The sequence below is a fragment of the Halichondria panicea genome, chromosome 10 (assembly GCF_963675165.1).
Source record: "Halichondria panicea chromosome 10, odHalPani1.1, whole genome shotgun sequence".
NCBI lineage: Eukaryota > Metazoa > Porifera > Demospongiae > Suberitida > Halichondriidae > Halichondria > Halichondria panicea.
The window spans coordinates 233,418-261,152 of record NC_087386.1 but is presented as its reverse complement, the minus strand read 5'-3'; the positions used below and the strand labels follow the sequence as shown (position 1 = coordinate 261,152).

The window sequence follows — 27,735 nt, the reverse complement described above, 5'->3', positions numbered from 1 at the left end:
AACGGCCCACAAGGCACTTGACGAGCGGTTTCACACCCCAAGAAAATCTTGGGGTGTCTGCACGAACTGTTCATTGCAAGTTCACCCGACCATATACGAAGTATGGGAGGGCGTGGCCAGACTACACGCTACATGGGTGAACTGCAACAAATCAAAAACGTAGGAGGAAGGGAATCTTTTAGCCTCGATTCCACGCCGCACTGAAGTAGAGGCTTGGCTAGTATACATGACTGTACTTGTGCATGATTGTGGAACTAACTACATTGGTATAGATCTAGTGGTCATGCATGCAGCACTTGTACTTGTTTTGCACTCACAACATTATAAAGATATTATGATATAAACAATGTTAACGAGTTAATTAAGGGGGTGGTGTGTCTCTATGAGTAGTTGGTAGGAAATCGTCTCTTCTTCAGAACCAATGTCATCATCTTTGGGCCTCTTGGTGTATTTGGTGACATCCGAGGGTGTGTGGGTGTGGTCAGGTGAAATCATGAAAGTATAGAGATTGCTGATCTAAGCACATCATTCAATAGATCTCTTCATGAGTGTATATCTTCATACACTCCTGATCTCTTGTACAGCTACGAAACGCATCTTTTACAGGGTGTTAGTTACGAGTTCACCATAGCTACTAGATCTATAACGAAGTAGCTAGTATCTGGTACATAGATTTTCTATTTGTTCATGAGAGCAACCCAACATACTGCAAAGCCTCACTCAGCTCTAGTTAGGATGAATGACATTCCAATCAGAAGTTAATGATATTCATACTTAATTTACCTCCATAATTAATTTGGTGTGGCTAACCTCGGGATATCGTCGCGGAATAAGTCCATCATCATGACAGAAGTATGGGGGGGGTGGGGCTGGTAAAAGGCTAGCTGAAGGTGGAGCCGCTGAATCAGCCAAACCTCATGGCATCTCTACTGTACTGAGAGAATAGATATCATTATGGCGGAGAGAGAGAATCTGAGAGGCTCCCCAGAGCCCGAGGACAACTCTTACATCCGTACAGCCGTTACCCTGGGTGCAGCAGAGGTCATCAGTGACTGGCTGGCAGTAGAGGCTAACCAGTCCAACAAGGCTGAGGTGACTGACATGGTACTAGTGCCAGCGGCTATGTACGGGCAGCTGAGACTGCTGGAAGCTGCCTTGCAATACGGTGAGTGCTCAGACTAGACTAGACTGACAGCTAGCTCCTATAACTAAGGCTATGAACTCGAGTGGGTGGTACGCCTGAGCTTGTGTACTAGTGTAAAGTGTGTGGATGTCCGGTTGATTGTTGGTGCACTTACGCTAGTAGGTTGATTGTTGGTGCACTTACGCTAGTACGTTTATTTTAATTGTTGGGCTTTCTACTCATAAGTTCATATCGAGTGTTTTGCTTCAGGCGATCTCTCAAAGCAAGACTGTGATCGCAAGTACCGTGGCTGGGTAAGTGCAACCATAGATACAGTGTGTGTGTGTGTGTGTGTGTGTATGTGTGTGTGTGTGTGTGTGTGTGTGTGTGTGTGGTGTGTGTGTGTGTGTGTGTGTGTGTGTGTGTGTGTGTGTGTGTGTGTGTGTGTGTGTGTGTGGTGTGTGTGTGTGTGTGTGTGTGTGGGGGGGTGTGTGTGTGTGTGTGGTGTGCTGCATGCAAGAGCTCATCTTAGTTAGTTAGTTTGAGGTCAATAATTATTAGCTGCTAACTGAAAGTACAGTGTAATATACAATAGTTAAAGAAATTCACATAGTAGTCATGTGACTCATGGTTTTCCCCTGGTAGCCTTTGTGTTGGACTGTGCACTGTAGTAGCTAGGTTACCTTATCAGTGAGTGGGGTTACTAGTGTCAGTGTTTACACAACCTGATGTCTGTTGTGCTGATTTAACCATATCAGTGTTTGTTATACTGATTGATTGGTGTTATGCTTTCAGCTTCTAGATCTATTATCACCCACCCAATGCTTCTATTACCCCCCCCCCCACCACCTATATACAGACATTGATGCACTTTGCTGTGGAGGGAGCTCAGAGAGTAGTGGTCATGAATCACCGTGGTGATGAGCAAGTGGTAAGAGCGTTGTTGACAGCACGGCTGTTTCAATGGTGTTGCGTATATACATGTACAAACCTCTAGTACCATGCTCTATATCACCAGTAGCCCTAGCTTCCACCACTCTGTCAGCACTAGTACTCTGGCTTGTACTTTAGGGTTAGTAATGTACTTCACTAGCCTATCCCCTGACAGACGAACGAGCCAAGAGAGGATTATCTGACTGCCAACCAGCCTCAGTCGGTAGAGGAGGTACGCTGGGTACAACTGGACATCATCATGAGGCTGTACAGTGCCGGAGCTCCCACTACTCTTGAGGACGAGAGTGGGGACAGTGCATCAGACAGAGCTTGTCGGAGACTAGAGGACCCCTTCCTAGAGGGGGCAATGCTACTAGGTACGTGTGTGCCCCCTTGTGGGGATATTAAGTTAATCATGATAATTATATGCACCTGTTTTCAGATATTCTGTCTATTCTGGAGAGCAAGAAGACCTCCAGTGAAGCTCATGTTGACACTCCAGGTGATTATATTCAGTTATGGGAAGCCTTATAAGTGGGGGGGGGTTTCCCTGGGAATCTCCCCTATTATAACCAGAGGAGGCGGCAGGCGTGGGGCAGCTCAGACAATTAGCCTCAGCCATAAAGTGTTCAATCAGATACTAATTGCTAGAGCCTGGAACTACACCACCCACACACCACCACCACCCACACACCACCACCACCCACACATCACCACCACCCACACACCATGCAGGGCTGTCTTGTATTCCTAGTGGGAGGGGCTGGAAGAGAGCTATTCAGCAACTGGTCGAATGGTGAGTTATTATTATTGTGGTAGAACTTTCTTGACACTTATATTTCGTACCATTTAAACATAGTATACATTGTAAGGTCATTTACGTACATGTATCACTGTCCCCACACACCCCACACACCCCCACCCCCACACACACACTCCCACCCACACACACACACCCCCACACACACACACACTCACACACACACCCCCCCCCACACACACACACACACACACACACACACACACGCACGCACACCTCAGGGCATACCACAGGAAACATTACGAGGTACTCCAGTTTTGCCACAAGAAGAAGTTTGCAGAGTTGGACTCCCCAAACCTTGTTCTCACTTCACCAGAGTTTAAGTTGAGACAGCAGAGAAGACCTCTAGTGGTGGACTCAATATTAGCACGGGATTTCAACATCCTACGAATCGTCTTAACCATACCGCCAATCAAATACGAGGTCCTCTCTAAGATGTACGATTTTGTGGAGGGTAACACGTGCGTCAAGAGGAGCGTATTATTCTATGCTTGTGAGCTGTATCAAAATCGATCACACGAGGAAGACCCTCTCGTTTTAACCTCGTTACTCTCGAGGGACGTAATTGGAGTGAACTTGACCAACGTCACAATCACAGGAGTTGGGCTGCGATCTCTCCCAGTTATTCTATTCCATCCCAAGCTACAGAGCCTGGATGTTCGAGAGAACATACTGGACCGGTTCCCAACGTCTGATCAGACAGGGCAAAGTCTCGGTTGGGACTGCCCGCAACTGGAGATCATTAATATCTCCAACAACCACTTCTCTGAGATCCCTAAGGGCATATTCAAGCTCAAGTCTCTAGCAAGGCTTGTGGCAATGGCCAATCACATCAAGACCCTGCCAATGGAGATGTGGTCTGCTCCCTCCCTCAAAGTGCTAGACCTCAGTGATAATCAGATACAGGTACTCCAACCAGAGATGAGCCTCTCCTTGTATTGCTTACCGTATAGCGGGTAAATATCGTATGGTGGAAATCTTTGTATGAACTTCCCAATTAAATAATTATTTCTAAGGATAGTGACATCGAACCTATTGCGGTAGAATAATTTCACAATTTTAATTTTCATATGCTCTACAATACGAAAAATTCAATACTGTACGGTGTCTAAGAAAAATATCTCATTATTCCCCCCCTCCCCTGTGTGTTCAGGTACTCCCCTGCCATCACCCACACACGAGGGTGGCCACTACCTTCACTTCAGGCATGGTCTACTCTCAACTGCCCCAGCATCGCACAGGGCGTGTGTTCCTCAACCAAGCCATACCCCTAGAGAGCATCAAACACGGCTACATCAACTACGATATTGACCATAGTAGCCCTCACAGAGATCAAGTTGGGTTCGGGCTCCAATCATTGGATCTAAGCGGCAACCAATTGAGAGAGGTACCTCGATCATTACCATGTCTTGCTCCTCTGTTACAAACCCTCAAGCTGGCAAGGAACCAGCTGCAAGCCCTCGGACAAGCTGTGGACTACCCACCATTACTGCAAATGTTGGACGTTAAAAACAATGGAATTGTTAGTCCCCTAATGTCCTCACTGACCACACCCACCATTAATTGCGTCCAATCAGAAGTCACCAACGTATCTCCGATATGCTCTCATGCTCAGCACGAGAATTTGGGCAATCTCAAGTTTCTGTACCTCTCAGCCAATCGTCTGGAGCATTTAGAGATTGAATATGACCCGCCTACCCCTGAACAAAGCTTCGAGGACAGCGGGGCGTCGGAAAGCCTCGCGTGTGTGGGCCCCAAGAAGCTGCTCTTCCCTAAGCTACAGGGTTTGCAGATGAGCCACAATCAGTTGACGGAGCTGCCAAAGAATATACATCGTCTGGAGAAGCTGTGTGAGCTGGCCTTCGATAACAACCCTCAGATACGACAGCTGCCGCCGTGCCTACACAAGCTGACCAGTCTCTTCACACTCAGGTGAGCTGTCATGTGATACGTCCGTCTACTACTGTACTATAGTTACGTATGTTGCATTTGCATATCTTTCAACAGCCATAACTTGACTCCCATTAATACAATTTCAAAAATTTTCTGATTTTCTGAAAGCTTATAGAAGAAACCTTTCAAATGATGCATTTAAATCCAAAAGTTTTTTAGGACCATAATTTTTCATTTTTCGGCCTTGGATTATGGGCTATTATCCATGGTATTTGGTCGAAATTGGCAAATTTTTCATTCCCTAAATATTATAAGCATTGATGGTACCATGTGAAAGGTCTCACTTTCTAAAATTGTTGAAATTGAATACACGGAATTCAAGTTATGGCAGCTGAAAGAGTCCCCAAACCATTTAAACTGGGGGAGTTGCAGTTGAATTATAATTATACAGCCATTAACTTTAGTACCGTTGATCCAATGTCCAAAATTTTATTATTTTCTGAAAGCTTAGAAAGAGACCTTTCAAATGATGTGTTTCAATCCAAAATTTCGTCGGGGCCATAATTTGTCATTTTTCGGCCTTTGACCATGGGCTATTATTCATGGTGTGGCCAAATTGGCAAATACTTTTATCGCTCAAATAAGAATTTTGATGGCATCATTTGAAAGGTGTGTTTCTAAGCTTTCAGAAAATTATATTATCGTTGAAATTGGATCCACGGAATTCAAGTTATGGCAGCTGAAAGAGTCCCCGAACCATGTGGTGCAGAACCAGTATTTAGAGTGTCTAAAAGCGATGTGATATTTAATCGCATCTTTTAGGATGATCTTTTCATTAGTTTGGTGTGCTTATACATGTAGATACAAGTTCTGGTCAAAATGCACAATTTCACTTTGTCTCTAATAGAATGTCCCCTGCTCAGGTACAAGGGTATCAGTGATCCAGTGGTGGCTGAACTGGCTAACATCAAGACCACCCCAGAGTTGCTCTACTACCTCAAGGCCAGAGAAACAAAGTTAGTACAATTGACTAGTTCTAGATAATTATGTGTGTTTGGCCACAAGCCTTGAGGGCCTATCCTGTAGCTATTGTGTTGATGATGATATCCCCCCCCCCCAGGGCCGTGGTGAACCAATCCATGAGACTGTTTGTGATTGGGCACTACTCTAAGGGCAAGAGCACTCTCCTCGAGGCGCTTAAGGGCAACGTACGTCGCGGTGGCATCATGAACAGCTTTGATATCCGTACTAGGAGGATTGGATCGAACTCAGACAGCCTCACACCTGAAGGTGAGAGTGTCCTCTAATACTGAACTGTTTTATTGAAATCTGGTATCCCTCAGAGAGAGCGTCCACAGTGGGCATTGAGCTGGGCAAGTGGATCTGCTCTCTCAAGAGAAGGCACAAACAAGAACAGAAGATCACCTTCTACACCTGGGACTTTGCAGGCCAGGTGTGTGCAGCTAATACACAGGGAGGGGACCTACATGTACATGAGGGGGTCTAGTGAGCTTGCAATACCCAACTAATATTACTACCCCCCTCGATATACACTACCCCCCTAATATCACTATCCCCCTCGATATACACTACCCCCTGATGTTGCTACCCCCTCGATATACACTACCCCCTGATATCACTACCCCCCTAATAGGAGGAGTACTATGTGACGCATCAGTGCCTCCTAACCAACCGAGCACTGTACCTACTTGTGTGGAATGTTGAGGATGGTCTGCCTGGCATTGAGAGCCTCAGCATCTGGCTACAGAATATGCAGGTCAGCTGTCCTACACCCACCCCAGTGTGTGTGGGCGTGTGTGTGTGTGGGCGTGTGAACATCCTCTATATTATATACCACACTTATGATGATGATGATGTACTTTGAGTACGATTAGCCGCGAGTATGTAATTGCTTGTTGCCATGGATACACAGGCTCGGGCGCAAGGGTTCAGCCACAATGTCATCATTGTTGGCACTCATTTGGACAAGATCTCGAGACAAGAGAGAGAGTCAAAGAAAAAAATGTGGACTGAACTTCTGGAAAGGTGGGGAGATTGAGTGTACACTGTACTATTGGTACACAATGATCTGATACTTTGAGCTGCTGTATTAGCAGTCCAAAAGCAAAGGCTACATAGACGTATGTGTAGTATTGACCATCCCCCCCCCCACACACACACACACACACACACACACACACACACACACACACACATAGATACACACACACACACACACACACACACACACACACACACACACACACACATATACACACACACATAGATACAATACTGGCCGCAACCACAGCCGTGTGTTCCCTAAGATAGCAGGTGTGGCATTTGTGGGTTCTGTCCCAGGGAGAAACAGGTTCATCGACTTTGACCAGCTCAACGACCTCATCTACGATGTGGCTACTGAAATGAAAGCTCCCAAAGGTCAGTGTCAGTGTGTGTTACTTGTGGCTATCTTATCCCCCATAACATTTGTGTAAGGTTTCAAAGCTAAAAGATACTTTTACTAGCTCTTTGGTAGTGCTGTGGTGTGCTTTGATCAGCGATTGCTTCCTTCTTTATTGCCCTGTAGACTTCAGCAGTGCAGCCGTGGGGCTCACCATTAACATCCTGGATGAGAAGATCCCTCAGAGCTATGATAGACTGAGACTGAGGATAGAGGAGATTGCTCGTCAGTTGAGGGAGCTGCGTCAACCACCTGTGCTCACCAGAGAGGACTTCTGGTGCGTGTGTGTGTGTTGTGTGCTAGTTGTGACTGTGTGGGTGTTCCTTGCACAGTGAGAGGGTCAATGACATCATCACTACCGAGGGAGAGATAGACACAGCTGTCAAGTTTCTACACACTACAAGTAATTTATACAAATTACACTTGTTGTTCTGTTTGCGTACATTGTGCCTCCCATACACTGTACTTTGACCTGCCCACCCCCTCCTTACAGCTGGCGTGGTGCTTCACTTTGATCAGCCGCTCATTGCCGATTATTATATCGTGGACCCTCAGAAGTGGTTTGACCTTTGCGCCTTGGTCATCGCCCCCGACAACGTGAGCAGCCTGGTCATGTGCAGGGGCAGAATGGGAGGTAAGGATTATATAGTGACATGTGATAAGTACTGACGTAACTCCACACAGATGACAAATATGGTCTCCTGAGTTGCAAGGACATGAACGAACAGTTTGAACGGCAAGGTTGTGATGTCAACATCAGCAAGATTATTCGAACCTTCCTAGCACAGTTCCATATTATCCATCAGATCAGCTCAGACTATTGCCTGGTACCCTCGGCCGTTACCGCCACCCCAGACCTCCCCAAGGACTCAGAAGTGGGCAGTTTCCCACGCAAGATTAACCTAATGCACACAGCTCAGCGTATATCTCCCTATGCTCCCTCCCTACCCTCTGTTATGCCGTTAGCTTGCAAGTCCCCGGATGAGATTCAACTGAAAGTCACCACTACTGGCCTGATATACAGACGATTCATTCTACTCCCCCCGATAGCCTCAGGGTTTTGGAGCAAACTAATCGCGTTGTTTCTGCAGAAGAAAGACTTCAACAAGTTAGTAGAGGGAGCCACTCCTCGTGAGCTAGGCCTGAGGGCAATGGGCCCGGCACACAGACTACGAGCACATATCGGGAACATTGAGGTCCAATGGTCGTACTGGAAGACGGGTATCATCTTGTACCTGGGTGAATGCGTGGCGCTACGAGTCAACAGTTTTCAAAGCCATGAGTTCCAAGACCCTCTACAATCAATCGAAACATCCATTTTTGCCACACGACAGGAAAATGTGCGTGGCTTCTTCTATCGCCAAGGCAACGCATACAAGACATTCCCGCCACATTTCCGAGAGGTCATAGAGGTCGTAGTACCCGAGATACGCATTGAGAGCACACACAATATTGCTGAGCCGTGCAGTCAACCGTTGAGTGCTCGCATACTAGCCAAAGCACTGGAGATAGTCGATGAGGTGGTCAAGAGTCACTGTGAACATCTCTGCACATCCGGTATATATTCACACTCGGACATGGCTCATGTGATCCCGTGTCCCCTGTGCTATGGAGACAAAGACTGCAGGGGGCAGCATACACAGACCCCCCACATAGAATACGATGATGACATCACTACCTCTGATGATTACTATCCAAGTGACCCAACGGCAGCTTTAGTTCCTGGTAGATTATTGAACATTGGAAGGGATATGGTTGATGATGATGAACCACTCGTTTTTGAACCAGTTGAACCGGTTGAACCAGAGGAAGAGGTGGATCCGACCACCCTGCCAGGGTCTATATTCGTGATGACTGTAGAGTCCATAATCAAGGAGACGTTTTCATCCGATGTAGTTTGTTGCCCTGCCCACAAGAAGCTGGAGATAGAGCACCTCGCCCCCGACCTGGTGAGGGTGTGGTGTGGGCGGTGTGTGTGTGTGTGTGTGTGTGTGTGGGTGGGCTCTACAGATTGTATATTGTGCACAGCTAGTGCTGTGTAGTCCTGTGAGTAGTGATAGCACGCTTATAATTATGCTCTGTATCTGCTGCACAGGTGTTTGCTGATCTGGTGGATGTCAAGTTGGACAAGAGTCGTTTCTCAGCTCTCATAGACAAAGATGAAGTTCCAGTGGCTAGAGGATCGTTTGGCAAGGTTTTCAAGAACTCCCTCGCCACAGAGGTACACAGGGGGTGTGGTCAGGGGTGTGGTCAGTTTCTGTAGCTATCTTCAAGGGTTCATAATTTTGATTTTGACTATCCAATACCCTCCCACTACCCACACACCTCCCACTACCCACACACCGCCCACACACACACACACACACACACAGACGGAGGGGGAGCTGGAAGTGGCAGTCAAAGTGTTTGATCAGCCTGACACGGGTCTCCATGACGTTTCCACGGAGATAATTCGTAGCTATGGCGACATGAGATACGAGTTGAACAAGTTGAGCCTCCTGAAACACCCGTACATAGTGCGGTTCATTGGAGTGCTCACTAACCCTCATTCCTTTGTGCTTGAGTGGGCCCCGGAGAAGAGTCTGGAGCACATAAGAGTCACGCATGCTCAGTATGAGTCTCCAGTGTGTGCAGCAGCTCTCTTCCAAACACTCGTACAGGTGAGGCTATTCATGCATGACCCCCCCCCCCCACATTGTAAACCCAACATTGTAACCCCCCCTACACTATCAGGTGACGAGTGCGCTGGCGTACCTCCACAGCAAGGTGGGTATAGTCCATCAAGACCTTCGTTGCAGCAACATCCTCGTGTTCCAATTCCCTGACAACAAGCACGACTGTTATCGAGGGTCAAAGTTCACCGAATGCAGAGTATATGTGAAGCTAACAGACATGGGCATCAGTGCTAACCCTCTCGTACATCGCGTGGGCGAGGCCAACGGGTTCAAACTCTTGGTACCCGAGTGTCTCATTGCCAACACCATGGCAACACTCACAGAAAAGGTACATATTGCACTATAGTACGTGTACGTCTGAAATGGGTCTATTTTCAGAGCTAACTTTGATGGTTTATAACTAAGTATGTTGATATCAAAATATAAATATTCATTAGTAACTCTGGATAGTGCTACAGTAACTATGGTGTACTTTTTACAGCACATGTACTATTGACATTCACTTTTTGTATCCCATCATTTCATTCTGTCCCTGTAAAGGTGGACATGTTTTGCCTTGGGTCTTGTCTATATGAGCTGATGAGTCTGAGGGGACTTCCCCCTGCTGACATCTCCCAGCCAGAGTACAGTGTCATGCTCCAGTCAGGCAAGAGGGCACAGTTCCATGCTAAGGTGCTCCCCACCATATTAATCATTATTGATTCAGCTGAAGTGTTCATAGCATACTCACGAAAATCACTGTTCAAATTCAACGAATTTTTTATCCCACGAAAATTACCTGCTATACAGTAGTACATGTAACTCTGTGTGGTCTACACTTAGGCTTATTTAACTGCAGCTATGACCCCTCCCTCCCATGCGGCTATTGACCTCTCCCTCCCTCCCATGCAGGACCCCTCCTACCCACTCTACCTGTACCAAGCCCTGGAGGATTGCTGGCAACAGGAGCACTATAACAGACCTCCAGCGGAGGACCTATGTCGAGTGCTCATGAAGCTAACTGGGCTGAAGTTTGCTGAAGACACTTGCAACACTCAGGAAATGTCAGCTATTTTGTTGGACTCGTACACACTGCATCCTGATAAGAGGATCGCAAGGTCAGAGGTCATTTGTAAGGACGGTAAGGTGGACATATGTGTTGCCATGGCTACCCGAGACGACACGTCTACTACCATAGCAACAATCAAGTATCAGGACGACATCAGATCTGAGCTAGCTTTGGAGGTAATGAATTAGTAGTACAGTAGCATCTTTTGAACGGCCATAACTTTAGTTTCGTTGGTCCAATAACGTTAATTTTATGATTTTCTGAAAGCTTAGAAAAAAACCTTTCAAATGATGTGTTAAAATCTGGGACCATAATTTGTCATTTTTCAGCCTTGGACCATGAGCTATTTATTATCCATGGTGTGGCCAAATTGGCAAATAATTTTATTGCTCAAATATGAACTTTGATGATACCATTTGAAAGGTTTCTTTCTAAGCTTTCAGAAAATCATAAAAGCGTTGAAATTGGATCCATAGACTTCAAGTTATGGCAGCTGAAAGAGTCCCAGTACCATAAACGATCATCTAGTACCCGCTGATTTGGCCATAACTTGAGTACCGTTGGTCGAATAACGTAGATTTTATGATTTTCTGACAGTTTAGATAGAGGCCTTTCAGATAATGTGTATAATAAAAAGTCAATGTTGGGCCTGTCTGTCTTTACCATAGGAAATTATGGCCCGTTTCAAATTTGAGATCTGAGCATACCATGATTTCTAGAAAATCAGAAAATCCTTTTAATTGGATCGTCACAACTCTAGTACTCATTATAGATGATGTTGCATGTACACTAGACACTGAGTCAGTATATCTCACGGTATAGGACCACACCCACACCCACACACACACACACACACACACACAGTCGTCTGGTACCATCAGAAACAACCCGGTGATAGCCCTCCACCACTCTACTGACGGGTACATCTTTGTGGCCCTAACAGATGGTTCCCTGACTCTGTACGACAAGGATCACATCAAGTATACCGCCCAGCCAGCACAGTCATGCTTCACTAAGCTCCCCCACGGTGACATCGTACGCATCTTCTATGATCCAATATCATCACTGCTAATCGTTGGGTTTGCCAGCGGGAGGGTCCATATTGAGAAGTGCACTCAAGGCGTGGAGAAGAGCATTACCGGTGTTACCCAATGGAGGGTGTTTTGTGGAACGTTGGGTTGTAACGACGAACTCAAGTCGATGGAGTGTATCGTATCTCAAGACTCTCATAGGCTAGAGATCTGGTGCGGGACGATGACCGACTGTATCGAGGTGTGGAGTTTAGAGATTGATCCTTCCAATACCTGGGGAACGGAAACAGTCGAACGATGTCGTACCGTGTCCAGGGTTCAGGTACCAGAGTTGGTTCCTGAGAGTTCATACCGAGGGTCAATGGGGGTGTGTCTACGTGTGAGCGAGGATATGTCCAAAATAGTGGTGTATATCAACAGAGGTACAAGTCATGTGACTCTCCTGGACGTGGCTACCAAGACACCTATCAAGAGTTTCAGCTGGGAGCATTCAGGTGTGGAATCACATGACCATAGTTATACTAACTACTATGTACAGTGCCACAATTTACTAACCCCCCCCCCACACACACACGCACACACACACACACACACACACACACGCACACACACACACACACACACGCACACACACACACACACACACACACACACACACGCACACACACACACACACACACACACACACACACACACACACACACACAGTGGCGTCAGTGGTACTGTCGAGTCGTAAGCTAGCCATGGGGACATACAATGGAGAAGTGTTCATATTCGATGCTCCCAAACTGCTGGAGAGGGATACTAATCTAAGCCAGGCCCAGACTGCTGTGTTGAGAGCTCACAAGCCCAAGAGCAAGGTTTACTCCCTCGCCTGTATTGAGGGGACCATCAACAGCAGCGGACAAACTTCCATCTTCCCCGCTTACATTGGTAGGAGTGATTGCGACGTGCCCAAAGACTTCCTAGTGTCCGTGGGATATGGAAGGAAGTACACTGATCTCGGTGAACTCAGCGAAAAGATATTCAAGAGCTCTTCGAAAAAAGACGGAATTTTTGTAAACATTTGGATGCTGTAATCTAGTTTTTCGATTATATTTTTATATGTATACTGTTTCCATTCCAGCGCTGTCAGTAGTGATTATCTAAAACCACCTAGTGAAAGCACTGTCCTGTATTTATTTTTTGTTTTGTATTTTGTAGCACACCTTCTATTGGATGAAATGATTTGTATGGAATGCAATAAAAAATTTATTATTATTGTTGAGAAAATGGCTAAAATAATGGTAAAGATCATTAATATTAAACAAGATAATTGAGAAATTTCTTTAGACGGTAAAGATCATTAACTAAATAAGTGATAAATGAAAGCTTTACCATGTCTGCATGTATTTGGGGTTTAGCATAGGCGAGTGATCATGACTTCATCTATTTACCCTGAGTGTGTGCACTGTTGGCAAGCCTAGCTACGTAATTCCCTTTATCTGGCTGACCCCAGCTGCCAGCAATATAGATGATATTGCTTCCCTGTTTTCAATACATGCCAAGTTTGGTAACAGGAATGCTATGATATCCTGTCATCATCTATTAATAATAATGCAGTCAGTTGGTTAGTTGCATGTGAACTGCAGAAGTTGTGTAGGTGACAGATTATTATTAGTAGCAGATTTCTTGCATGGACTTCTCTTGACCAGTTGTGTGAGACTTTTGTGTGAGTCCACTATTACTGTATATTAGCATAATTATTGTTTTGCATAACTTGAAACTGTCAGTCACACAAGGATTAGCATGTCACAGTGTAAATGTGTAGATGACCCAGTATAGTACTGCTGTACAGTGTGTGTAGCTGGCCTCACTCTCACTCTTTCTTGCTTGCTTGTGCAGAGTGTCTGTTGGTCTGAAATGGCTGGAGGAAGGAAAACTATCAACAAGAAGTTTATTCTCTATTCTGAGGCAATATTTGAGGACTACAAAGGTACAGTTACTTTCTTATGTGTGCAGCGCTCCATTAACTTAACTTCCATACATAATAGTATTAGTTTACTCAAATCCATCCCTTAGCATCGCCAGCACACCATGAATATGCTCAAACAATACACAGTAGACTTAACTCATTGCACACACCTACACATTCCCACACTGACAGTAATCCGTGTGTTCATCATCCTCATCCACCTACTGCCCTTACTGCTCGGGATCACTGCAGTCATTATTGGTAAGATAATATATGCAGAGTTTAGTATGAGTCAGTGCTATTATTATATAACATTGTGCAGGAGTGTTTGGGTACAACCCGGCGGACTCAATCATCCCCTTTGTCAACTGCACATTGGCTCTACAGTTTCAGCCTGGACTGCAATACCCAGTACAACTGCAGCTGATTATCACTGGAGTTGCTCTCATAGCCTGTGATGTAAGTGCCTCTCTGCTCCTCTGTGCTATCAAGAAGCTGAGCTGTGGTGTGTTAGCTCTGGCGTGGTTTCTGATAAGCACTGTGTGTGTGAGTGGATGGAGTGTGTGGAGTATAGTTTACTCTGCTCTAGTGTATCCGATATGGAACATGGACAGACGTTCCTGTGATGACCTCATCATGATCAGTATGCTTGTGAGCACTGGACTCATCTCATTCTTCATGGCACTCTATTGGCTGATTGCTCTAGTGGTAACTGTGTATGACTGCTGGTATAGGTGTGACCTACAATGCACATGTTCATGCAAACGAAGACAACAGGAATTCCAAGACTTTTAGGCACACACACACACATAGCTGTCATTGCACTCAATTACTTAACAGTTGCTATGTTAATGGTTGTATGTAAGAATGTTAAAAATGCTTTTTCAATTTCCACAATCGGTTGTAATCGTAAAGAATGCTTGGGATAAAACAATGTTATGTGTTTATGGCTGAAGTATAATAATTATTGTTTTTATTTCTTCTTTTTTCCTTTTTTCCCCTTTCCTTTCTTTCCTTTCTTGCCGCCTCCATCATCATCGTCTCCTTTCGCTGCCTTGGCTCTCTTCTTACCCAGTGGAGTCTTTGCCCACCAAACCTGTGCATGGGGAGGGAAGGTAACACTTGAGCTGTACTCCATATCAACAACAATAATTATAACTGCATGCTTATAATTATAGGAAGCCAGACCTGTAAAACGAAGTCAGTCATGCTCATTCTATAATTGATCAGATGGCCTGTGAGAATGGTGCCAAGTTAGTGCCAGGATCCCACACGCAGCGTGACCACTAATTTATTGTATGACAACAACTCAAGACAGAAGCTTCATAAGACACAACTTAGTACCATACTAGGAGCAATTAGCAGCTGCACAGTGGGCCCCACTAGACGCAACCAGTAACATACCCCACTAAGATAAATAAGGTAGGTGGGTGGGCGTACCTTGTAGGCTATGTAATAAGGTAGGTGGGCGGGCGTACCTTGTAGGCTATGTAATAAGGTAGGTGGGCGGGCGTACCTTGTAGGCTATGTAATAAGGTAGGTGGGCGGGCGTACCATGTACACTATGTAATAAGGTAGGTGGGTGGGCGTACCTTGTAGGCTATGTAATAAGGTAGGTGGGCGGGCGTACCTTGTAGGCTATGTAATAAGGTAGGTGGGCGGGCGTACCATGTACACTATGTAATAAGGTAGGTGGGTGGGCGTACCTTGTAGGCTATGTAATAAGGTACATGTAGGTGGGCGGGCGTACCTTGTACACTATGTAATAAGGTACATGTAGGTGGGCGGGCGTACCTTGTAGGCTTCCTCCTCCTCCTTATAGATGGGGTCTATCTTGGAGAGAGGGGCTACAAACTCCACAGCTGAGAGTGGTCTCTTGCGAAGCTGGGTGAGGGGAGGGGACAATGTCAATATCTGTACTACCCAGTGAAAGGATCACCACATCGTACATAGGCTGATACATAAGGGGTACACACACACACACGTACATGTACACACCATATCCCACTCACCTGTTGTATTCTCCTCTCAGTGAGCACAGTGGCGACTGCAGTGCGGATATGACCAGGTGTGTAGCCATCCGTCACCTTGGCTAGGGAGCTGAAGTCCAGCTCAGTTATGAGGGACGTCTCTCGCACAATAAACTGCTTCCAGAGTATAACTCTTGATGCATAGTCTGGTCGCGGGACTAGAAGAACACGATGATAGATACCACACAATCCCTTCACCTCAGCATCTACACAAGCACAGGTGGTAGTACATACATGCACATATTAGCTATATAGCTCACCAAAGGGAAATTTGGTGACCCCAATGACCATAACCCTGTCCTCAGCCTTCATGGTTTTGATGATCTTGGGCAGTGCTTTCTTAACACGCTTAGGATCAGCCTGCAACAGTTGTAATGAGAACACAGTACAGACGTTATGTTGTGTGTGTACCTTGTCTGTTTTAGGTACTTTCTTCATCCAAGTTCTTTCACAGTCTCCAATGTACACGACTGATGGCTGCCATGCTTTAGCCACCTACACACACACGCACATACACACACACGCACACAGAGGTGGAGTACAGTGTACAGTCACTATAGAGCTTACCTTGAAGACCATGTGTAGCAGCATATTAAGGCCAGCCTTGCCAGGGTATTTGAGAGCAATGTTACCCGGGGTCAGGTCAAACATGTGTGCGCCAGCCTCAGTGCATATGCTGTGTACTAGCATCTTCTTGCCCACACCTCTGGGACCAGCAATCATGACTGACTTGATGTGGGGGGCCTTCTCATGGACAGCTTGAGACCCTGCAATGATGCCACTGTATCACTGTATTGCTTCTTTTTTTTCTGAAGTTATGTCTCAAGTTTTGTTTATTTTTGTCTACTCTTGAATGCACACACAGGACCCATGTATCCAAAACTGAGTGGATGTAGCAAACAAACAAAGACCTACATAGCCGAAGCCTTCAGGAACTTAGCAATAATTAAGTAGCTCCTAAGAAGGTATGTACTAGCTAGCAGTGTGTGTAGCTTACCTAGTGGTAGGATGCAATGCTCGGTAACCACTCTGCGTATGTCTGCCAGTGATGGCATCGGCTCTAGGCCCATCTGACGCAGTGAGCTGCCTAGATAACTGGAGGGGGTGGGGTAACCAGTGGATCACATAATCACACATACACACATGTACAGTACCTGTAATCTCCCATGAACTCAGAGAGCCTCACTTTAGGGCATCTCACAATGATACCCTCCCTAGCCAGCTCCTCATATAGAGACTCAATAGTCCTGTCTGGAGTGAGGTCTTTCTCTTTCTTTCCTTTCTTTCCTTTCTTGCCCTTCTTCTGTAGAGGAGAAGTACATGTATATCATCACCTTCTAAAGGTTATCACACTCACTCCTTTCTTTCCTTTCTTCTTTCCTTTCTTCTTTCCCTTGCCTTTCTTTCCCTTGTCTTTCTCAATAGCCTATTGAGGGGGGTAGGGAGATATCAATCATTGACGGGGGTATTGAGGGGGGTAGGGAGATATCAATCATTGAGGGGGTATTGAGGGGGGTAGGGAGATATCAATCATAAATTAGGGGGGTATTGAGGGGGTAGGGAGATATCAATCATTGAGGGGGGTATTGAGGGGGTAGGGAGATAATTATCAATCATTGAGGGGGGTATTGAGGGGGTAGGGAGATAATTATCAATCATTGAGGGGGGTCTTACTAGTTTAAGGTTCTTGAGCTCTTCTCTCATGAGCTGGTCTACAGTCACTCTGATCTCCTCCTCCACCTCAACACTGCACACACACACACACACAGAGGGAGTAGCGCACATGAACATTGGCTATTACAGCCTCACCGTTTAACATCTTTGATGAGCTCCACATCATGTTTCTGTGTTGGGTTGCCAGTTTCATCCCTGCCCTGCCATGTACCTAGTAGGGGAGGGGGCGGGGCAGTGGGTACCTATAGCACACACACAGGGACAACGTACTGGCGTAGTGGATGTTCTGCTCCACTATAGTGGGCACGAAGTTGGAGGGAGCCATTTTAATACCTTCGTCCTCCTCCTAAAACAATATAAATCATACAAGTACAAGTACAGTGACGTCTTACATCGCCTTTGCCTTTCCCTTTCTTTCCTTTTTTTTTTCCTTTCTTCTCCTTTTTGTCCTTTCCTTTCTTTTTCCCTTTTTTGCCTTTCTTTCCCTTACCGCCCTGAAGCACACACACACACATAGAGCACACACCACACCACAGGCCACCTACCTTCTCTTCAGCATCAACACTCTGCACAGAAAGAGTGATGGACACAGTGAGGGGAATGCTACTGTATGTACTACAGGTACACGTACCAGTTCCTCTCTCTTCTTGAAGATGGCCACAGAGCCACCATCATCCACACTAGGGAAGTCAGGGAACTTGCCAGTAGCATCTCTAGTGGGGGGGGGGTAATGTATAGTTCTTCAACGAAAGCGATCATTGATTGGCATTATGCACTCACCTTGTTTCAATGAACCACTGTCTTATCTGGTCCTGCATCTGCTCCTTCATGTCTGGACCCTCAGTCTCACCCAGCTTATCCTTGATGCTCACCAGGGCCTACACACACAGGGAGGGTGGGAGTGAACACACACTGTGGAGTCACGCACACATTGTAGAGTCACACACACCTCTTGATATTCCTTCTCGTACTGCTCCTGAGTCAGACGACGTTTCTCCTATATAGATAGATGATGGAGCAGTGAACAGTTGTAAGCATGCATCGTTGAACGGCCATAACTTCAGTTCTGTTGGTCCAATAAAGTTAATTTTCTGATTTTCTGAAAGCTTAGAGAGAGGCCTTTCAAGTGATATGTTAAAATCAAAAGTCTGTTTTTGCCTGTTTTTTGACAAAGTACCATGGGCCCACGGTATTTTTCCGAAAATAGGAAATATGGCCCGTCTTAAATTTGGGATTTGAGCATACCACCTGAACGGACTCCTTCTAAGCTTTCAGAAAATCATAAAATTGTTGAATTTGGGCCATCAGAACTCTAGTTACAGAGCCAATTCTGACTCAGCAATAAACTGCACCATCACAGCCTACCTCTGTTTTCTTGGCTAGATTGATGGCTGAGTTCTTCTGAGACACTGGCTGTGAGTTAGGGACCATTCCAATGAACACCAGCTCATCCTTCCTCATCTGTGCCACCTTCTTGCGTTGTGCATAACCCTTCCACATCTACACACACACACACACACACACACACACACACACACACACACACACACACACACACACACAGTCAGTACATGTGCTGTATTACAGTGCAAGGCCTTACCTTCTGTAGTCTAGTGGCTGCTACACCAGGGTCTATCTTTGGTGGTCCCCTCAACTGGGCCTGCCTCTCTCTCTCCTCCTGTAGTCTGCAGCACACAGTCACAATCACACGACTAGGTTATATAGTCTATAGTTACCTAATCTCCTTCATGAACTTTGCCCTCAGGCGACCTTGACGAGCTCTCTCATGAATCTACAGTGTACAATAATTATCCATAGATACACACCCACACCTACACACACACACACACACACGTACACCCACACCCACACCCACACACACACACACACACGTACACCCACACCTACACACACACACCCACACACACACATACAGCACACCTGTATCAGTCGTACAGCTTCCTCTGAGGTCATGGTAGACTCATCCTTGGGCTATCACAAAGCACACAGTACAAGTATTGACATACCATGCTAGACCACACCCACCTCAGAGGAGTCTTGGGGTCCCATCTGGGCTAGAATGGTGCCGAGCATTTTGTCCCTTTCCTTGAGAGTTTTGGAGTTCTCAGAGATGAAGTAGTGTGGTATGGGTATCTCCACATCACTCTAGTGGGTATAACACAGCGTATAATAATACTGTACAACTGGAAAATTTGGCGATTTTGGCTAATTAATTTTTATCAAAGATTGCCAAATTAAAAAACCGCCAAGTCGGTTTAAATGGCTATATAATACTTGCTAAATGTTCTAGTAATACGGAGTACTGCAGTCATTAGCCCATGCAACTCACTGGAGTTAGCTTCATGTCTGTTAGGATGTCATCAAAGTAGTGGAATTCCAGCAGTTCAAGATTCACCATCTCATTCTTCATCTCCAGTATCCTATGCAGTCAGTGGGTGTGGTGTACATGATGCAGACACTAGGGGGAGGGACTTACCGTCCTATAGTGCCATCTAGTATATGCCTGACATGCCTCCTCTTCTGAGGGTGGACCATCTGATCATAGCACTCCTCTAGCTTACGAAACGAGAGAATGTACTTGATGTACATCGTGGCATACTTCTGGAATGCATTGAACTTGTCCTATAACGAATAAAGCAATTGGATAATGGCTTTTTCATAATTATTATAAAATTGGGTACCTACTTTTTCTGGTTTTTTCGGAGGCTCTTTTGGTACCTCGATATCAACCAATGATGTCAGCACTTCTTGAGCAGAGTGCCACTGACGATTGTAGTAGCTGTAGGGGAAGAGGTAGTGTGTTAGTTTATTAGAGACTAAAGAACTTACCTGCTAGACATCCTGCACTGTGCATCTAGTGTGGACACGTGTGTGTGTGTGTGTGTGTGTGTAACCATGGTAATAGCAATAAATGAGGGTCAAAGTTCAACGTGTGCTTCAATTGGAATCAAGCAAAGTTGCATCAGACAAGTTTAGAGACAAAGAGCTAGAGATATATATATATACAGTGCTACAGACTTTCTTACAGAATGATTAGCCGTCTAGTTTGCAGACGCGCTCTATATAGCGGGGGTGTGGTGGTGGCTGGCGGGAGAGCTGCTTCAAGGCCTGGACAAGGCCGTACACTATGGAGACTGTTCACCTCTGAGGCTAGAACCACCATCAAAGCCATCCCTGTAGAGGCAGTACCTAGAGCAGGCCTGTCAGGTAACCTTAATAGAGTGTGTGGTAGTAACTAACTATTGAGTCCACAGGTGATCGTATTGGTCGTGCTGTTCTTGGTGGAGGGTGTTTGTTTGGTATTGGTAGTCTGTGTTTCTATGGTCTGGGTTTATCCAGTGAAGCTGGAGCCATTGACAGAGCAGGGTAAGCTAGCTACTGTCTACTGCTGTGTATCTGTCACACCACTCTCTGTGACACAGGTTCTGGCCTGCTGAGGTACGACAGAGGGTTAACAAGACGTATGCATTCTTTGCGGGGGGTCTAGGAGTGACCTCCCTGGCTGCGTACGCTGCTACTAAGTCTAGTGGTCTAATGAAGTTCATGGCAGGGAGACCTATTGTGGTGAGGGCTCTGTACATTTGTAGTATATCGTAGGTACTGTCTTCATGCAATCCTTCCTCCTTTGCAGTCACTGGTTATGTTCTTTGTGGGGACCATTGGCTCATCCATGATATGCTACTCTACTCCATACACTCCTGAAACACTGCCTCTCAAGATCGGAGCCTTTAGTGTGTTTGCATCAGTCATGGGTGTGACTATGGCTCCACTCATCATGATGGCAGGTCTGTTTAAATGTTAAAGCTTAGACTAATTGTGTGTGTGTGTTTGCAGGACCTCTGGTGGTTCGTGCTGCTCTCTACACAGCAGGTGTGGTGGGTGGTCTCACTCTAACAGCAGCCTGTGCTCCCAGTGAACGCTATCTCACCATGAGTGGCCCCCTCTCTCTGGGACTAGGAGTTGTCCTTGTAGCCTCTATTGGTAGGCACATTACTGTGCACACTTGTAGCCTCTATTGGTAGGCACATTACTGTGTATATTACCACTATTGCAGGAGGGATGTTTGCCAGTCCTGGAGGTGCCTTGTTCTCTGGGCTGCATGCTGTGTACATGTACGGAGGACTAGTATTGTTTGGAGGCTTCTTACTGTATGATACACAGAAGATCATTGCTCATGCAGAGAGAGACAACCACTATGACCCAGTCAACATGTAAGCATCTCTCGTTGTACACATCTCTTTATCCCTAATCCTTGTAGGTCTATGGGTATCTATCTGGACACAGTGAACATCTTCATCAGGATCCTATCATTGCTAGCCGGCTCTGGGAACAAGAGAAAGTGACTGCACACATAAACCAATCCACAAACTGTTTATATTCATTGAACTTCTACAAAAAAATTGTTTGTTAATGTGAAAAAACGTAGCCCCCCAGTCTAGAATTGAACTGTCACACCATTGGATCCTGGTAATGGTCGTTACAGTGTTCTCTAAATGGAATTATAACTAAATCTCCATGGCTACATAGCAGACCCTTTGAACTGATTTACAGTTTAACTTTGACATGGACACACAAGACATTCCAGACTCAGCCATCAGAGCTGTCTCCAAGAAATTGTAAGCCAGCGTATACTTAGGCTCATATGACAGACTTATGATGTGTACAGGCGTCACTACATTGATGTGCAGAGGAGAGAGGAAGGATTTGATAGCTCATCTCCTACTAACCTCATGGGCAACTTCAGCTCGACCAAGGGAACAGCAGTAAGTACTGTACCCCCCCCCCCCCCCAGCTCTAACCTGTCTATACCACTATTGTCTCAGGGGACCTTTCATTACAACAGTCTCCAAGATCGCCACCTCAAACACTATTACCAGCAGCCGCTAGTGAGACGCCAGCTGGTGGAGGCTGGAGTCATTCATCCAGGCATGCTCAGAGATATGGTGGGTGGGGTATACACTGTTACTGTGTCGTGTTATATAGAGATGTGGTGGGTGGGGTGTACACTGTTACTGTGTCGTGTTATATTGTAGCTTGCACATGCAGAGACGCAGAGAGAGAAGTAGATCAGCGGGACAGCAACAAAGACATAGGTAAGGTCACTGTGTGCGTGCGTGGGTGTGTGAGTGTGTGTGTGTGTTGATTCAACCTCATTATCACAGTGCTAAGATGGAGAGTGATGTACTCTTGACCACAGCAGCAAGGCTACTACTATCAAGTGTGAGGCCAGGATTGATTGATATGTTGAATAGTGTTGACCTCTTTGTTACAGAGCTACTGCTCACCTGGGGGTAGAGAAAAGAGTTCATCACGTCGTACCCAGGTATGGTGGTTTGTGTTGTTAATGCTCTAACTCTCCTCCCTGTGTGTGCAGTCAGTCAGAGCTCCATCATCAAGGCCATCGCACACACAAACACATTCAACACAGTCAGTCATAGAGACACCAGAGCCCAGCAGTACAAGCTTACCACGGTCCAATCATTCCCCTACACCATCACCACCTCGGTGTGTAACTCCTGTTGTTAGGTGCAGCGTGGGTGTAGGCACACTCCACACATCTGAGGCATGCACACAGACTGCAGTGGATGTATCCACACAGACACACCTCTCAAAGGTACCCCCCCCCCGTGCATGAGATGGTGAATCACATTCTACCTCTGTCACCAATACACAGGTACTTGAGAATGCTTCAAAGTCAAAGAGTAGATCACAAAAAGGACGTCAGAAACTCAAGACAAGGAACACTTCCTTAGATTGTGACAGCTAGCATGCAGAGACTTATTATTTCATGTCTTAAGTTTTGATTCATCCGAAATTGCTCTTACTGATCAGTAACTTGTTGACAATGTGATAAGTGATATTCAATAAACATAATTATTATAATATAAAGAGTTCATTAGTATCCATGGTGATAAAACACACGGCAGCTTTGCATACAATAAGTATACTGACAGTCATGTGACATAATAAGCTAGAGTGGGTGAGAGCACTGATGAGTGTGGGGTCTCTTATTCCTGGCTAACTTCTCCTCTTTCTTTCTCATCTTTTCTTCATACTCTTTCTTTAGTACCTCCTCTGCCGCAACTCTCTCCTACCAAACAAAATAATATTAGATGGTGTATTGTAGTATGACATGTACAACACTTAAAAAGTATGTAATCAAGGCCTTGTCGATCCACACACACGCACACGCACACACACACGTGTACCTGCTCTTCCTGTTTCTCCTGTTCCTTCATTTGCCTCTTCCAGTGCTCTTCTGCTATAGCATTGAGGGCTCCCATCCGACGACTATTGAAGCTGGCCACATGTGGTACCCCTGTCCTAGTAGACACCCTACCACACGCACACACACAACATGCTAACACAATACAAGACACAGTTGGGCCTTACTTAGGCTGTACTTTACTCAGTGAAGCAGTCAAATCCTTTCCCTCTGTTCTAGCTGGAGCTGTTGCAACTCTCTTGTGCCTGCAAAGCAAATATCATGCATTACAGACCAGTTGGTAAGAGGTGTACAGTTTACTTTGACTTGACAGGAGGTAGTGTAGTGGAAATTGGAGGCAGGAAATGACGACTGAGGCCATTAGCAATGTGAGCCAGTAAAGGTGATGAGAATGAAACCTTGTCCAATGACAGGAGAGCTTTGTCGAGGTCTGGACACGCCTGAGACGGCAAATCAAAAAATGCAAATAAATGGTTCATTCACCAAATATAATATTCGCAGTTATGCGGTAACTACCCACCTGAGCCAGTTTGAAAGCCTCCAATACTTTTGGTTCCTTCTCGTGTGCGTGTGCCTCCGTGAGTGCCCCCCTGGCCACATGACTGAAGCCATCCTGCACGGCTACATGCCCACACACTCGGACCACACGAGACAGGCCCAGCACAGCTGCATGACGCACAGTCCAACTCATATCTGTACAAGGGGGGAGAAAAGTACTTCATATACACTATCAGAGTTTAAATTATACTCCAGTTCGCCAATGAAAGTCTATTTTTAGTAGCTGGTTTTTAACAAAACATACCACGGGCTATAATCTATGGTCTTTTTCTGAAAATAGGAAATTATAACTCGTTCCAACTTTGGGATTTGAGCATACCATCTGAACGCACTCCTTCTAAGCTTTCAGAAAATCAGAAAATCGTTGAATTTGGACCATCAGAACTCTAGTTACAGAGCCAACTCTAGTACTTTCAAAATGCTACATGTACTACATAAGCGTACCTGTTGAAGACCCATTGTTAGAATACTGAGCCAGTCCCACTAGACCGCCCTCGTCCTCATCTCCTAGTAGAGCACATCGCTGTATCAAAGAGCTGCGTCCATACAGCACACAATCAGCCATACCCAGTGTGTAGAGCAGGGATACCTCTGTGGACCAAGACTGTAGTCCTGGGGACACCGTGTTATCCTCCAAGCTGCCAAGATGTTGATCAGGAGTGGAGAAAACACTCCTACGATATACTGTGCTGGGTGCCACTTGACTGCCAAGTACTGCAACTCCGTCACTGAGGGGGGCGTGGCTATGAGCGTAATATGATGCAGGGGATTGCTGTTGGAGGGTGTGGCAATCCTCGATTGGTTCAAATGTGGTACATGTGTTGGTAGGAGATTGTAGGACAACTTTCTTTTGAGATTCCATGTCAGATTGACTGTCAACACTTTCAATTGTATCCAGAAGATTGATTCTTTCATCAGCATTGCTGTGTCCACTCACAGTGATCAGCTTATAGAGGCTCTTGTTCTCAGAGTGTAGTAAAGGATTGGATTTGCTGAGTCCAAGAGATAGATCAGTAGTTGTACTATCCAGTAGAGCACTGTTAGTGTGACTAGTGTGTGTGCTGGGAGGGGGGGACGGGATCACGACACTCTCTATCAGACTTTGTGTACCCACTGTACTGGCTACTGGTGATGAATGGTAGGAGCTCTCATCTTCCTCATCTACTGCCACGGTGAACTGTGTGAGGAGTGTCACAGCAGAGCCTAATAATGCTGCATCAAACTCAGGCTGTGCTCCTAGAACATTGAGAGTGCTTGGTTTGCGAGGCCGCCTTGACTGTGACGTCATATCTTCTGGAAGAATGAATCGTGTTTCTCTCCTGGGGCTCTCGGGAGGAGTGGTGGACTTGTCTGATAATGATGGGGCTTTTTGCTGAGTGCTTGGGCGAGATGAACCAGCTGCCAATGATTGTAGTAGTTTAATACTAGCAAGGTTTAGTTGAGACGCCACACACAGCAGTGACATGGCCAGGGCTCCTTCCAACCTGCAGCAAAGACACACAATAACAATCAAGCTTTCAAGTTTAATTACCGTGTATACTGTATAATGCTAACACACTTACAAACTACTGTGAGGGTCAAAGTTTGTGGAGCAGCCCAGTAGGTCTGCTAGAGCCTCTCCCAGCGCCTCATTGCCAGTGTTGATGCACTGCCATACATCGAGAGTGTGCCAGAGGATGGGAGCCAGCCCGGTGGGAGGGTGGGGCGATGACTGCAACCCGGGAGATGGGTGGGGTGATGACTGGACAGAGGTAGCTCTCTGAGGAGGGGAAATGCATAATGCTTGTTGATATATCATTGAAGTTAACGATCTGAACATACATGTAGGTGCTATGATATTTTACCACAAGCTGAATTAAGACGTACCTGGTTGTTACTGCAGGCTGTGTGAGGTGACACTCGACTCTCGGGGGCAGTGTTGCCACCATAACTCTCACAGATAAGCAAGCCCTGGGAGGGGATGGCTATAAATGAATCTTCTGGACATGTATAATTACATGTATAATTATACTCACAATTTCAAGAGATAGTTTCCATTGCAGTAGAGCTTCTGGGAAGTTTCTGTACATTTTCTCCCTCACTTCAAACCCTGCAGGGAGTGAGTATATCAGTGACCTCACACTGACTCCATGTATACCAGTACCTTCCAGGTCATCCTTGAGCTGTCCTATATCCTCCACTCTGGTTGCATCCTGGGGAGAGAACAGCTGGATATTACCATATAGTGCTAGAAATAATCATATGCAAGCATAAAATATTCGTTTTGACCAATTTTAAGGTACGAAAACGTTATGCGATTGATCCTATTCCCTGGATTAAACGCCACGATTTCAATGAGGATCGTACAGGCCTCGAATAAAGGCCAATAATTTTGTGCAATGCAAATTTATGCGATATGATAGGCGCTCGCATCATTAGTTTGCATCAGGTATACACTTCTAGCACTACAGACCACACTACACTAGAGTACGCACAGCTAATGCACGAGTGAGATGATGGTAGTGCAGTCGTAGTGTGGTGAGGTAGACTATCTTGAGCAGCAGCAGCTCTCCTGTTCTCAGAACAGTCTCAGAGAGCTCCTTGCTCTTCAGCCATTGAAAGCAGAGCCCCGCAATATAGAGGAGGCTGGAGGGGGGAGGGTGTGTGAGGTGTGTGTGGAGTGTGTGTGAGGGGGAGTACCTCTCAATGTGTGCCTCAGAGAGGGGGGCGTGGCTGAGAGAGAGGGCCAACAGTAACAGAGCATCTTGCTGGTATTGTCCATAACACTGACACAGCAGAGAGAGCTCCAGCCATGCATATGATACATCACCTGACTCAGCTCTACCCACACCAGCCTTGTACTGCAGTCAGTGTGTGCAGGCAGCAGAGGTAGTGATCATTACACAAGGGGCCCGGGTAGTGGATGTATTGGTGTACCTTTGCATGGAGAAGAGATGACTGGACAAGAGTGTCCAAGGAGCCTCTCATGTTTTCCCTGGTCTTATTATACTGCAGGGGAGTGTCATGACAGAGTGTGTATAGCTAGCTCATGCATCACCTTGGAGACAAACTCCAGGGTTATCTCTAGAGGGCCAGGGGAGGATTTCTGTGTTTCTCTACTGTCTGCCTGCCTCTTCTTGATCAACAAACCCTCAGCTCGAGACAGAGACACAATCCCAAACTTGTGCTTCAAAGGAATCTTCACAATAGGCATCTTCACTGTCTTTCTCTGGTCTCTTTCTCTAGCTAGCTAGCTCTCAGCAAACCAGACTCAGCTAGCCACGCCCCTAAAACAAAAGATCGTCAATC

The 27,735-nt window shown here is 46.0% G+C and overlaps 6 protein-coding genes across 9 annotated transcripts; 4 read left to right on the top strand and 2 right to left on the bottom strand.

Annotated features, from left to right (window-relative positions):
- The first annotated feature begins 868 nt into the window (after positions 1 to 868).
- On the top strand, positions 869 to 13,256 carry LOC135342510 (leucine-rich repeat serine/threonine-protein kinase 1-like). Its single transcript, XM_064539242.1, has 25 exons — positions 869 to 1,165; positions 1,394 to 1,437; positions 1,983 to 2,054; positions 2,232 to 2,433; positions 2,499 to 2,558; positions 2,792 to 2,852; positions 3,098 to 3,782; positions 4,030 to 4,808; positions 5,693 to 5,785; positions 5,890 to 6,059; positions 6,113 to 6,222; positions 6,424 to 6,546; positions 6,703 to 6,815; positions 7,057 to 7,208; positions 7,357 to 7,507; positions 7,563 to 7,633; positions 7,724 to 7,864; positions 7,915 to 9,179; positions 9,326 to 9,451; positions 9,603 to 9,890; positions 9,964 to 10,233; positions 10,446 to 10,577; positions 10,797 to 11,129; positions 11,818 to 12,478; positions 12,693 to 13,256. The coding sequence occupies exons 1-25, from the start codon at positions 955 to 957 to the stop codon at positions 13,061 to 13,063; spliced, it is 6,684 nt and encodes a 2,227-aa protein (XP_064395312.1). The 5' UTR covers positions 869 to 954; the 3' UTR covers positions 13,064 to 13,256.
- Positions 13,257 to 13,538: 282 nt separating this feature from the next.
- Positions 13,539 to 14,835, top strand: LOC135342523 (uncharacterized). Its single transcript, XM_064539259.1, has 4 exons — positions 13,539 to 13,695; positions 13,869 to 13,959; positions 14,131 to 14,199; positions 14,261 to 14,835. The coding sequence occupies exons 2-4, from the start codon at positions 13,887 to 13,889 to the stop codon at positions 14,731 to 14,733; spliced, it is 615 nt and encodes a 204-aa protein (XP_064395329.1). The 5' UTR covers positions 13,539 to 13,695; positions 13,869 to 13,886; the 3' UTR covers positions 14,734 to 14,835.
- LOC135342514 (dynein regulatory complex protein 11-like) lies at positions 14,794 to 20,565 on the bottom strand. Of its 2 annotated transcripts, XM_064539247.1 has the most exons (26): positions 20,493 to 20,565; positions 20,349 to 20,442; positions 20,140 to 20,285; positions 19,993 to 20,083; positions 19,689 to 19,808; positions 19,584 to 19,634; positions 19,379 to 19,434; positions 19,243 to 19,327; positions 19,008 to 19,142; positions 18,592 to 18,639; positions 18,423 to 18,520; positions 18,274 to 18,355; positions 18,188 to 18,208; positions 18,035 to 18,136; positions 17,913 to 17,988; positions 17,778 to 17,853; positions 17,643 to 17,715; positions 17,326 to 17,394; positions 17,123 to 17,271; positions 16,966 to 17,063; positions 16,536 to 16,735; positions 16,380 to 16,463; positions 16,229 to 16,328; positions 15,951 to 16,174; positions 15,733 to 15,822; positions 14,794 to 15,034 (listed from the first exon to the last, which is right to left on the bottom strand). In XM_064539247.1, the coding sequence occupies exons 1-26, from the start codon at positions 20,558 to 20,560 to the stop codon at positions 14,912 to 14,914; spliced, it is 2,559 nt and encodes an 852-aa protein (XP_064395317.1). In that variant the 5' UTR covers positions 20,561 to 20,565; the 3' UTR covers positions 14,794 to 14,911. The 2 variants fall into 2 exon arrangements, with proteins under 2 accessions (XP_064395317.1, XP_064395316.1); XM_064539246.1 differs by having other exon boundaries at positions 16,229 to 16,463.
- A 30-nt stretch (positions 20,566 to 20,595) lies between these two features.
- LOC135342520 (growth hormone-inducible transmembrane protein-like) lies at positions 20,596 to 22,157 on the top strand. Its single transcript, XM_064539255.1, has 7 exons — positions 20,596 to 20,870; positions 20,918 to 21,029; positions 21,086 to 21,227; positions 21,295 to 21,448; positions 21,498 to 21,644; positions 21,718 to 21,874; positions 21,922 to 22,157. The coding sequence occupies exons 1-7, from the start codon at positions 20,693 to 20,695 to the stop codon at positions 22,004 to 22,006; spliced, it is 975 nt and encodes a 324-aa protein (XP_064395325.1). The 5' UTR covers positions 20,596 to 20,692; the 3' UTR covers positions 22,007 to 22,157.
- On the top strand, positions 22,143 to 23,517 carry LOC135342521 (uncharacterized). 3 transcript variants are annotated; one of them, XM_064539256.1, is made up of 8 exons: positions 22,143 to 22,279; positions 22,330 to 22,426; positions 22,487 to 22,606; positions 22,710 to 22,756; positions 22,826 to 22,883; positions 22,936 to 22,986; positions 23,038 to 23,277; positions 23,338 to 23,517. In XM_064539256.1, the coding sequence occupies exons 1-8, from the start codon at positions 22,227 to 22,229 to the stop codon at positions 23,428 to 23,430; spliced, it is 759 nt and encodes a 252-aa protein (XP_064395326.1). In that variant the 5' UTR covers positions 22,143 to 22,226; the 3' UTR covers positions 23,431 to 23,517. The 3 variants fall into 3 exon arrangements, with proteins under 3 accessions (XP_064395326.1, XP_064395328.1, XP_064395327.1); XM_064539258.1 differs by lacking the exon at positions 23,338 to 23,517 and having other exon boundaries at positions 22,826 to 22,881; positions 23,038 to 23,123; XM_064539257.1 differs by lacking the exon at positions 23,338 to 23,517 and having other exon boundaries at positions 22,826 to 22,881; positions 22,936 to 23,181.
- On the bottom strand, positions 23,500 to 27,709 carry LOC135342512 (uncharacterized). Its single transcript, XM_064539245.1, has 14 exons — positions 27,485 to 27,709; positions 27,364 to 27,435; positions 27,127 to 27,287; positions 26,922 to 27,072; positions 26,591 to 26,639; positions 26,463 to 26,536; positions 26,314 to 26,397; positions 26,010 to 26,206; positions 24,892 to 25,931; positions 24,410 to 24,582; positions 24,190 to 24,329; positions 24,057 to 24,134; positions 23,873 to 23,999; positions 23,500 to 23,754 (listed from the first exon to the last, which is right to left on the bottom strand). Exons 1-14 carry the CDS (start codon positions 27,638 to 27,640, stop codon positions 23,635 to 23,637), a joined length of 2,622 nt encoding a protein of 873 aa, XP_064395315.1. The 5' UTR covers positions 27,641 to 27,709; the 3' UTR covers positions 23,500 to 23,634.
- Between the last annotated feature and the right edge of the window lie 26 nt (positions 27,710 to 27,735).

What these genes read in the sequence shown, in the direction of transcription:
- LOC135342510 (XM_064539242.1), top strand. Translation starts at nt 955, where the DNA reads ATGGCGGAGAGAGAGAATCTGAGAGGCTCCCCAGAGCCCGAGGACAAC. An exon ending in CTCACCAGAGAGGACTTCTG is followed by an intron (nt 7,508 to 7,562) that starts GTGCGTGTGTGT and finishes TTCCTTGCACAG; the next exon opens with TGAGAGGGTCAATGACATCA. An exon ending in TCTTCCAAACACTCGTACAG is followed by an intron (nt 9,891 to 9,963) that starts GTGAGGCTATTC and finishes CTACACTATCAG; the next exon opens with GTGACGAGTGCGCTGGCGTA.
- LOC135342523 (XM_064539259.1), top strand. Translation starts at nt 13,887, where the DNA reads ATGGCTGGAGGAAGGAAAACTATCAACAAGAAGTTTATTCTCTATTCT. An exon ending in AATATTTGAGGACTACAAAG is followed by an intron (nt 13,960 to 14,130) that starts GTACAGTTACTT and finishes CCACACTGACAG; the next exon opens with TAATCCGTGTGTTCATCATC. An exon ending in GATCACTGCAGTCATTATTG is followed by an intron (nt 14,200 to 14,260) that starts GTAAGATAATAT and finishes AACATTGTGCAG; the next exon opens with GAGTGTTTGGGTACAACCCG.
- LOC135342514 (XM_064539246.1), bottom strand. Translation starts at nt 20,560, where the DNA reads ATGGTTACACACACACACACACACACACACGTGTCCACACTAGATGCA. An exon ending in CTAGATGGCACTATAGGACG is followed by an intron (nt 20,084 to 20,139) that starts GTAAGTCCCTCC and finishes CTGACTGCATAG; the next exon opens with GATACTGGAGATGAAGAATG. An exon ending in CAGACATGAAGCTAACTCCA is followed by an intron (nt 19,809 to 19,992) that starts GTGAGTTGCATG and finishes TATACCCACTAG; the next exon opens with AGTGATGTGGAGATACCCAT.
- LOC135342520 (XM_064539255.1), top strand. Translation starts at nt 20,693, where the DNA reads ATGATTAGCCGTCTAGTTTGCAGACGCGCTCTATATAGCGGGGGTGTG. An exon ending in TGGCAGGGAGACCTATTGTG is followed by an intron (nt 21,228 to 21,294) that starts GTGAGGGCTCTG and finishes CCTCCTTTGCAG; the next exon opens with TCACTGGTTATGTTCTTTGT. An exon ending in TGTCCTTGTAGCCTCTATTG is followed by an intron (nt 21,645 to 21,717) that starts GTAGGCACATTA and finishes CCACTATTGCAG; the next exon opens with GAGGGATGTTTGCCAGTCCT.
- LOC135342521 (XM_064539256.1), top strand. Translation starts at nt 22,227, where the DNA reads ATGGACACACAAGACATTCCAGACTCAGCCATCAGAGCTGTCTCCAAG. An exon ending in GGACAGCAACAAAGACATAG is followed by an intron (nt 22,757 to 22,825) that starts GTAAGGTCACTG and finishes TCATTATCACAG; the next exon opens with TGCTAAGATGGAGAGTGATG. An exon ending in GTTCATCACGTCGTACCCAG is followed by an intron (nt 22,987 to 23,037) that starts GTATGGTGGTTT and finishes CTGTGTGTGCAG; the next exon opens with TCAGTCAGAGCTCCATCATC.
- LOC135342512 (XM_064539245.1), bottom strand. Translation starts at nt 27,640, where the DNA reads ATGCCTATTGTGAAGATTCCTTTGAAGCACAAGTTTGGGATTGTGTCT. An exon ending in TTTGACCCTCACAGTAGTTT is followed by an intron (nt 25,932 to 26,009) that starts GTAAGTGTGTTA and finishes TCTTTGCTGCAG; the next exon opens with GTTGGAAGGAGCCCTGGCCA. An exon ending in AGGAGAAACAGGAAGAGCAG is followed by an intron (nt 23,755 to 23,872) that starts GTACACGTGTGT and finishes TTTGTTTGGTAG; the next exon opens with GAGAGAGTTGCGGCAGAGGA.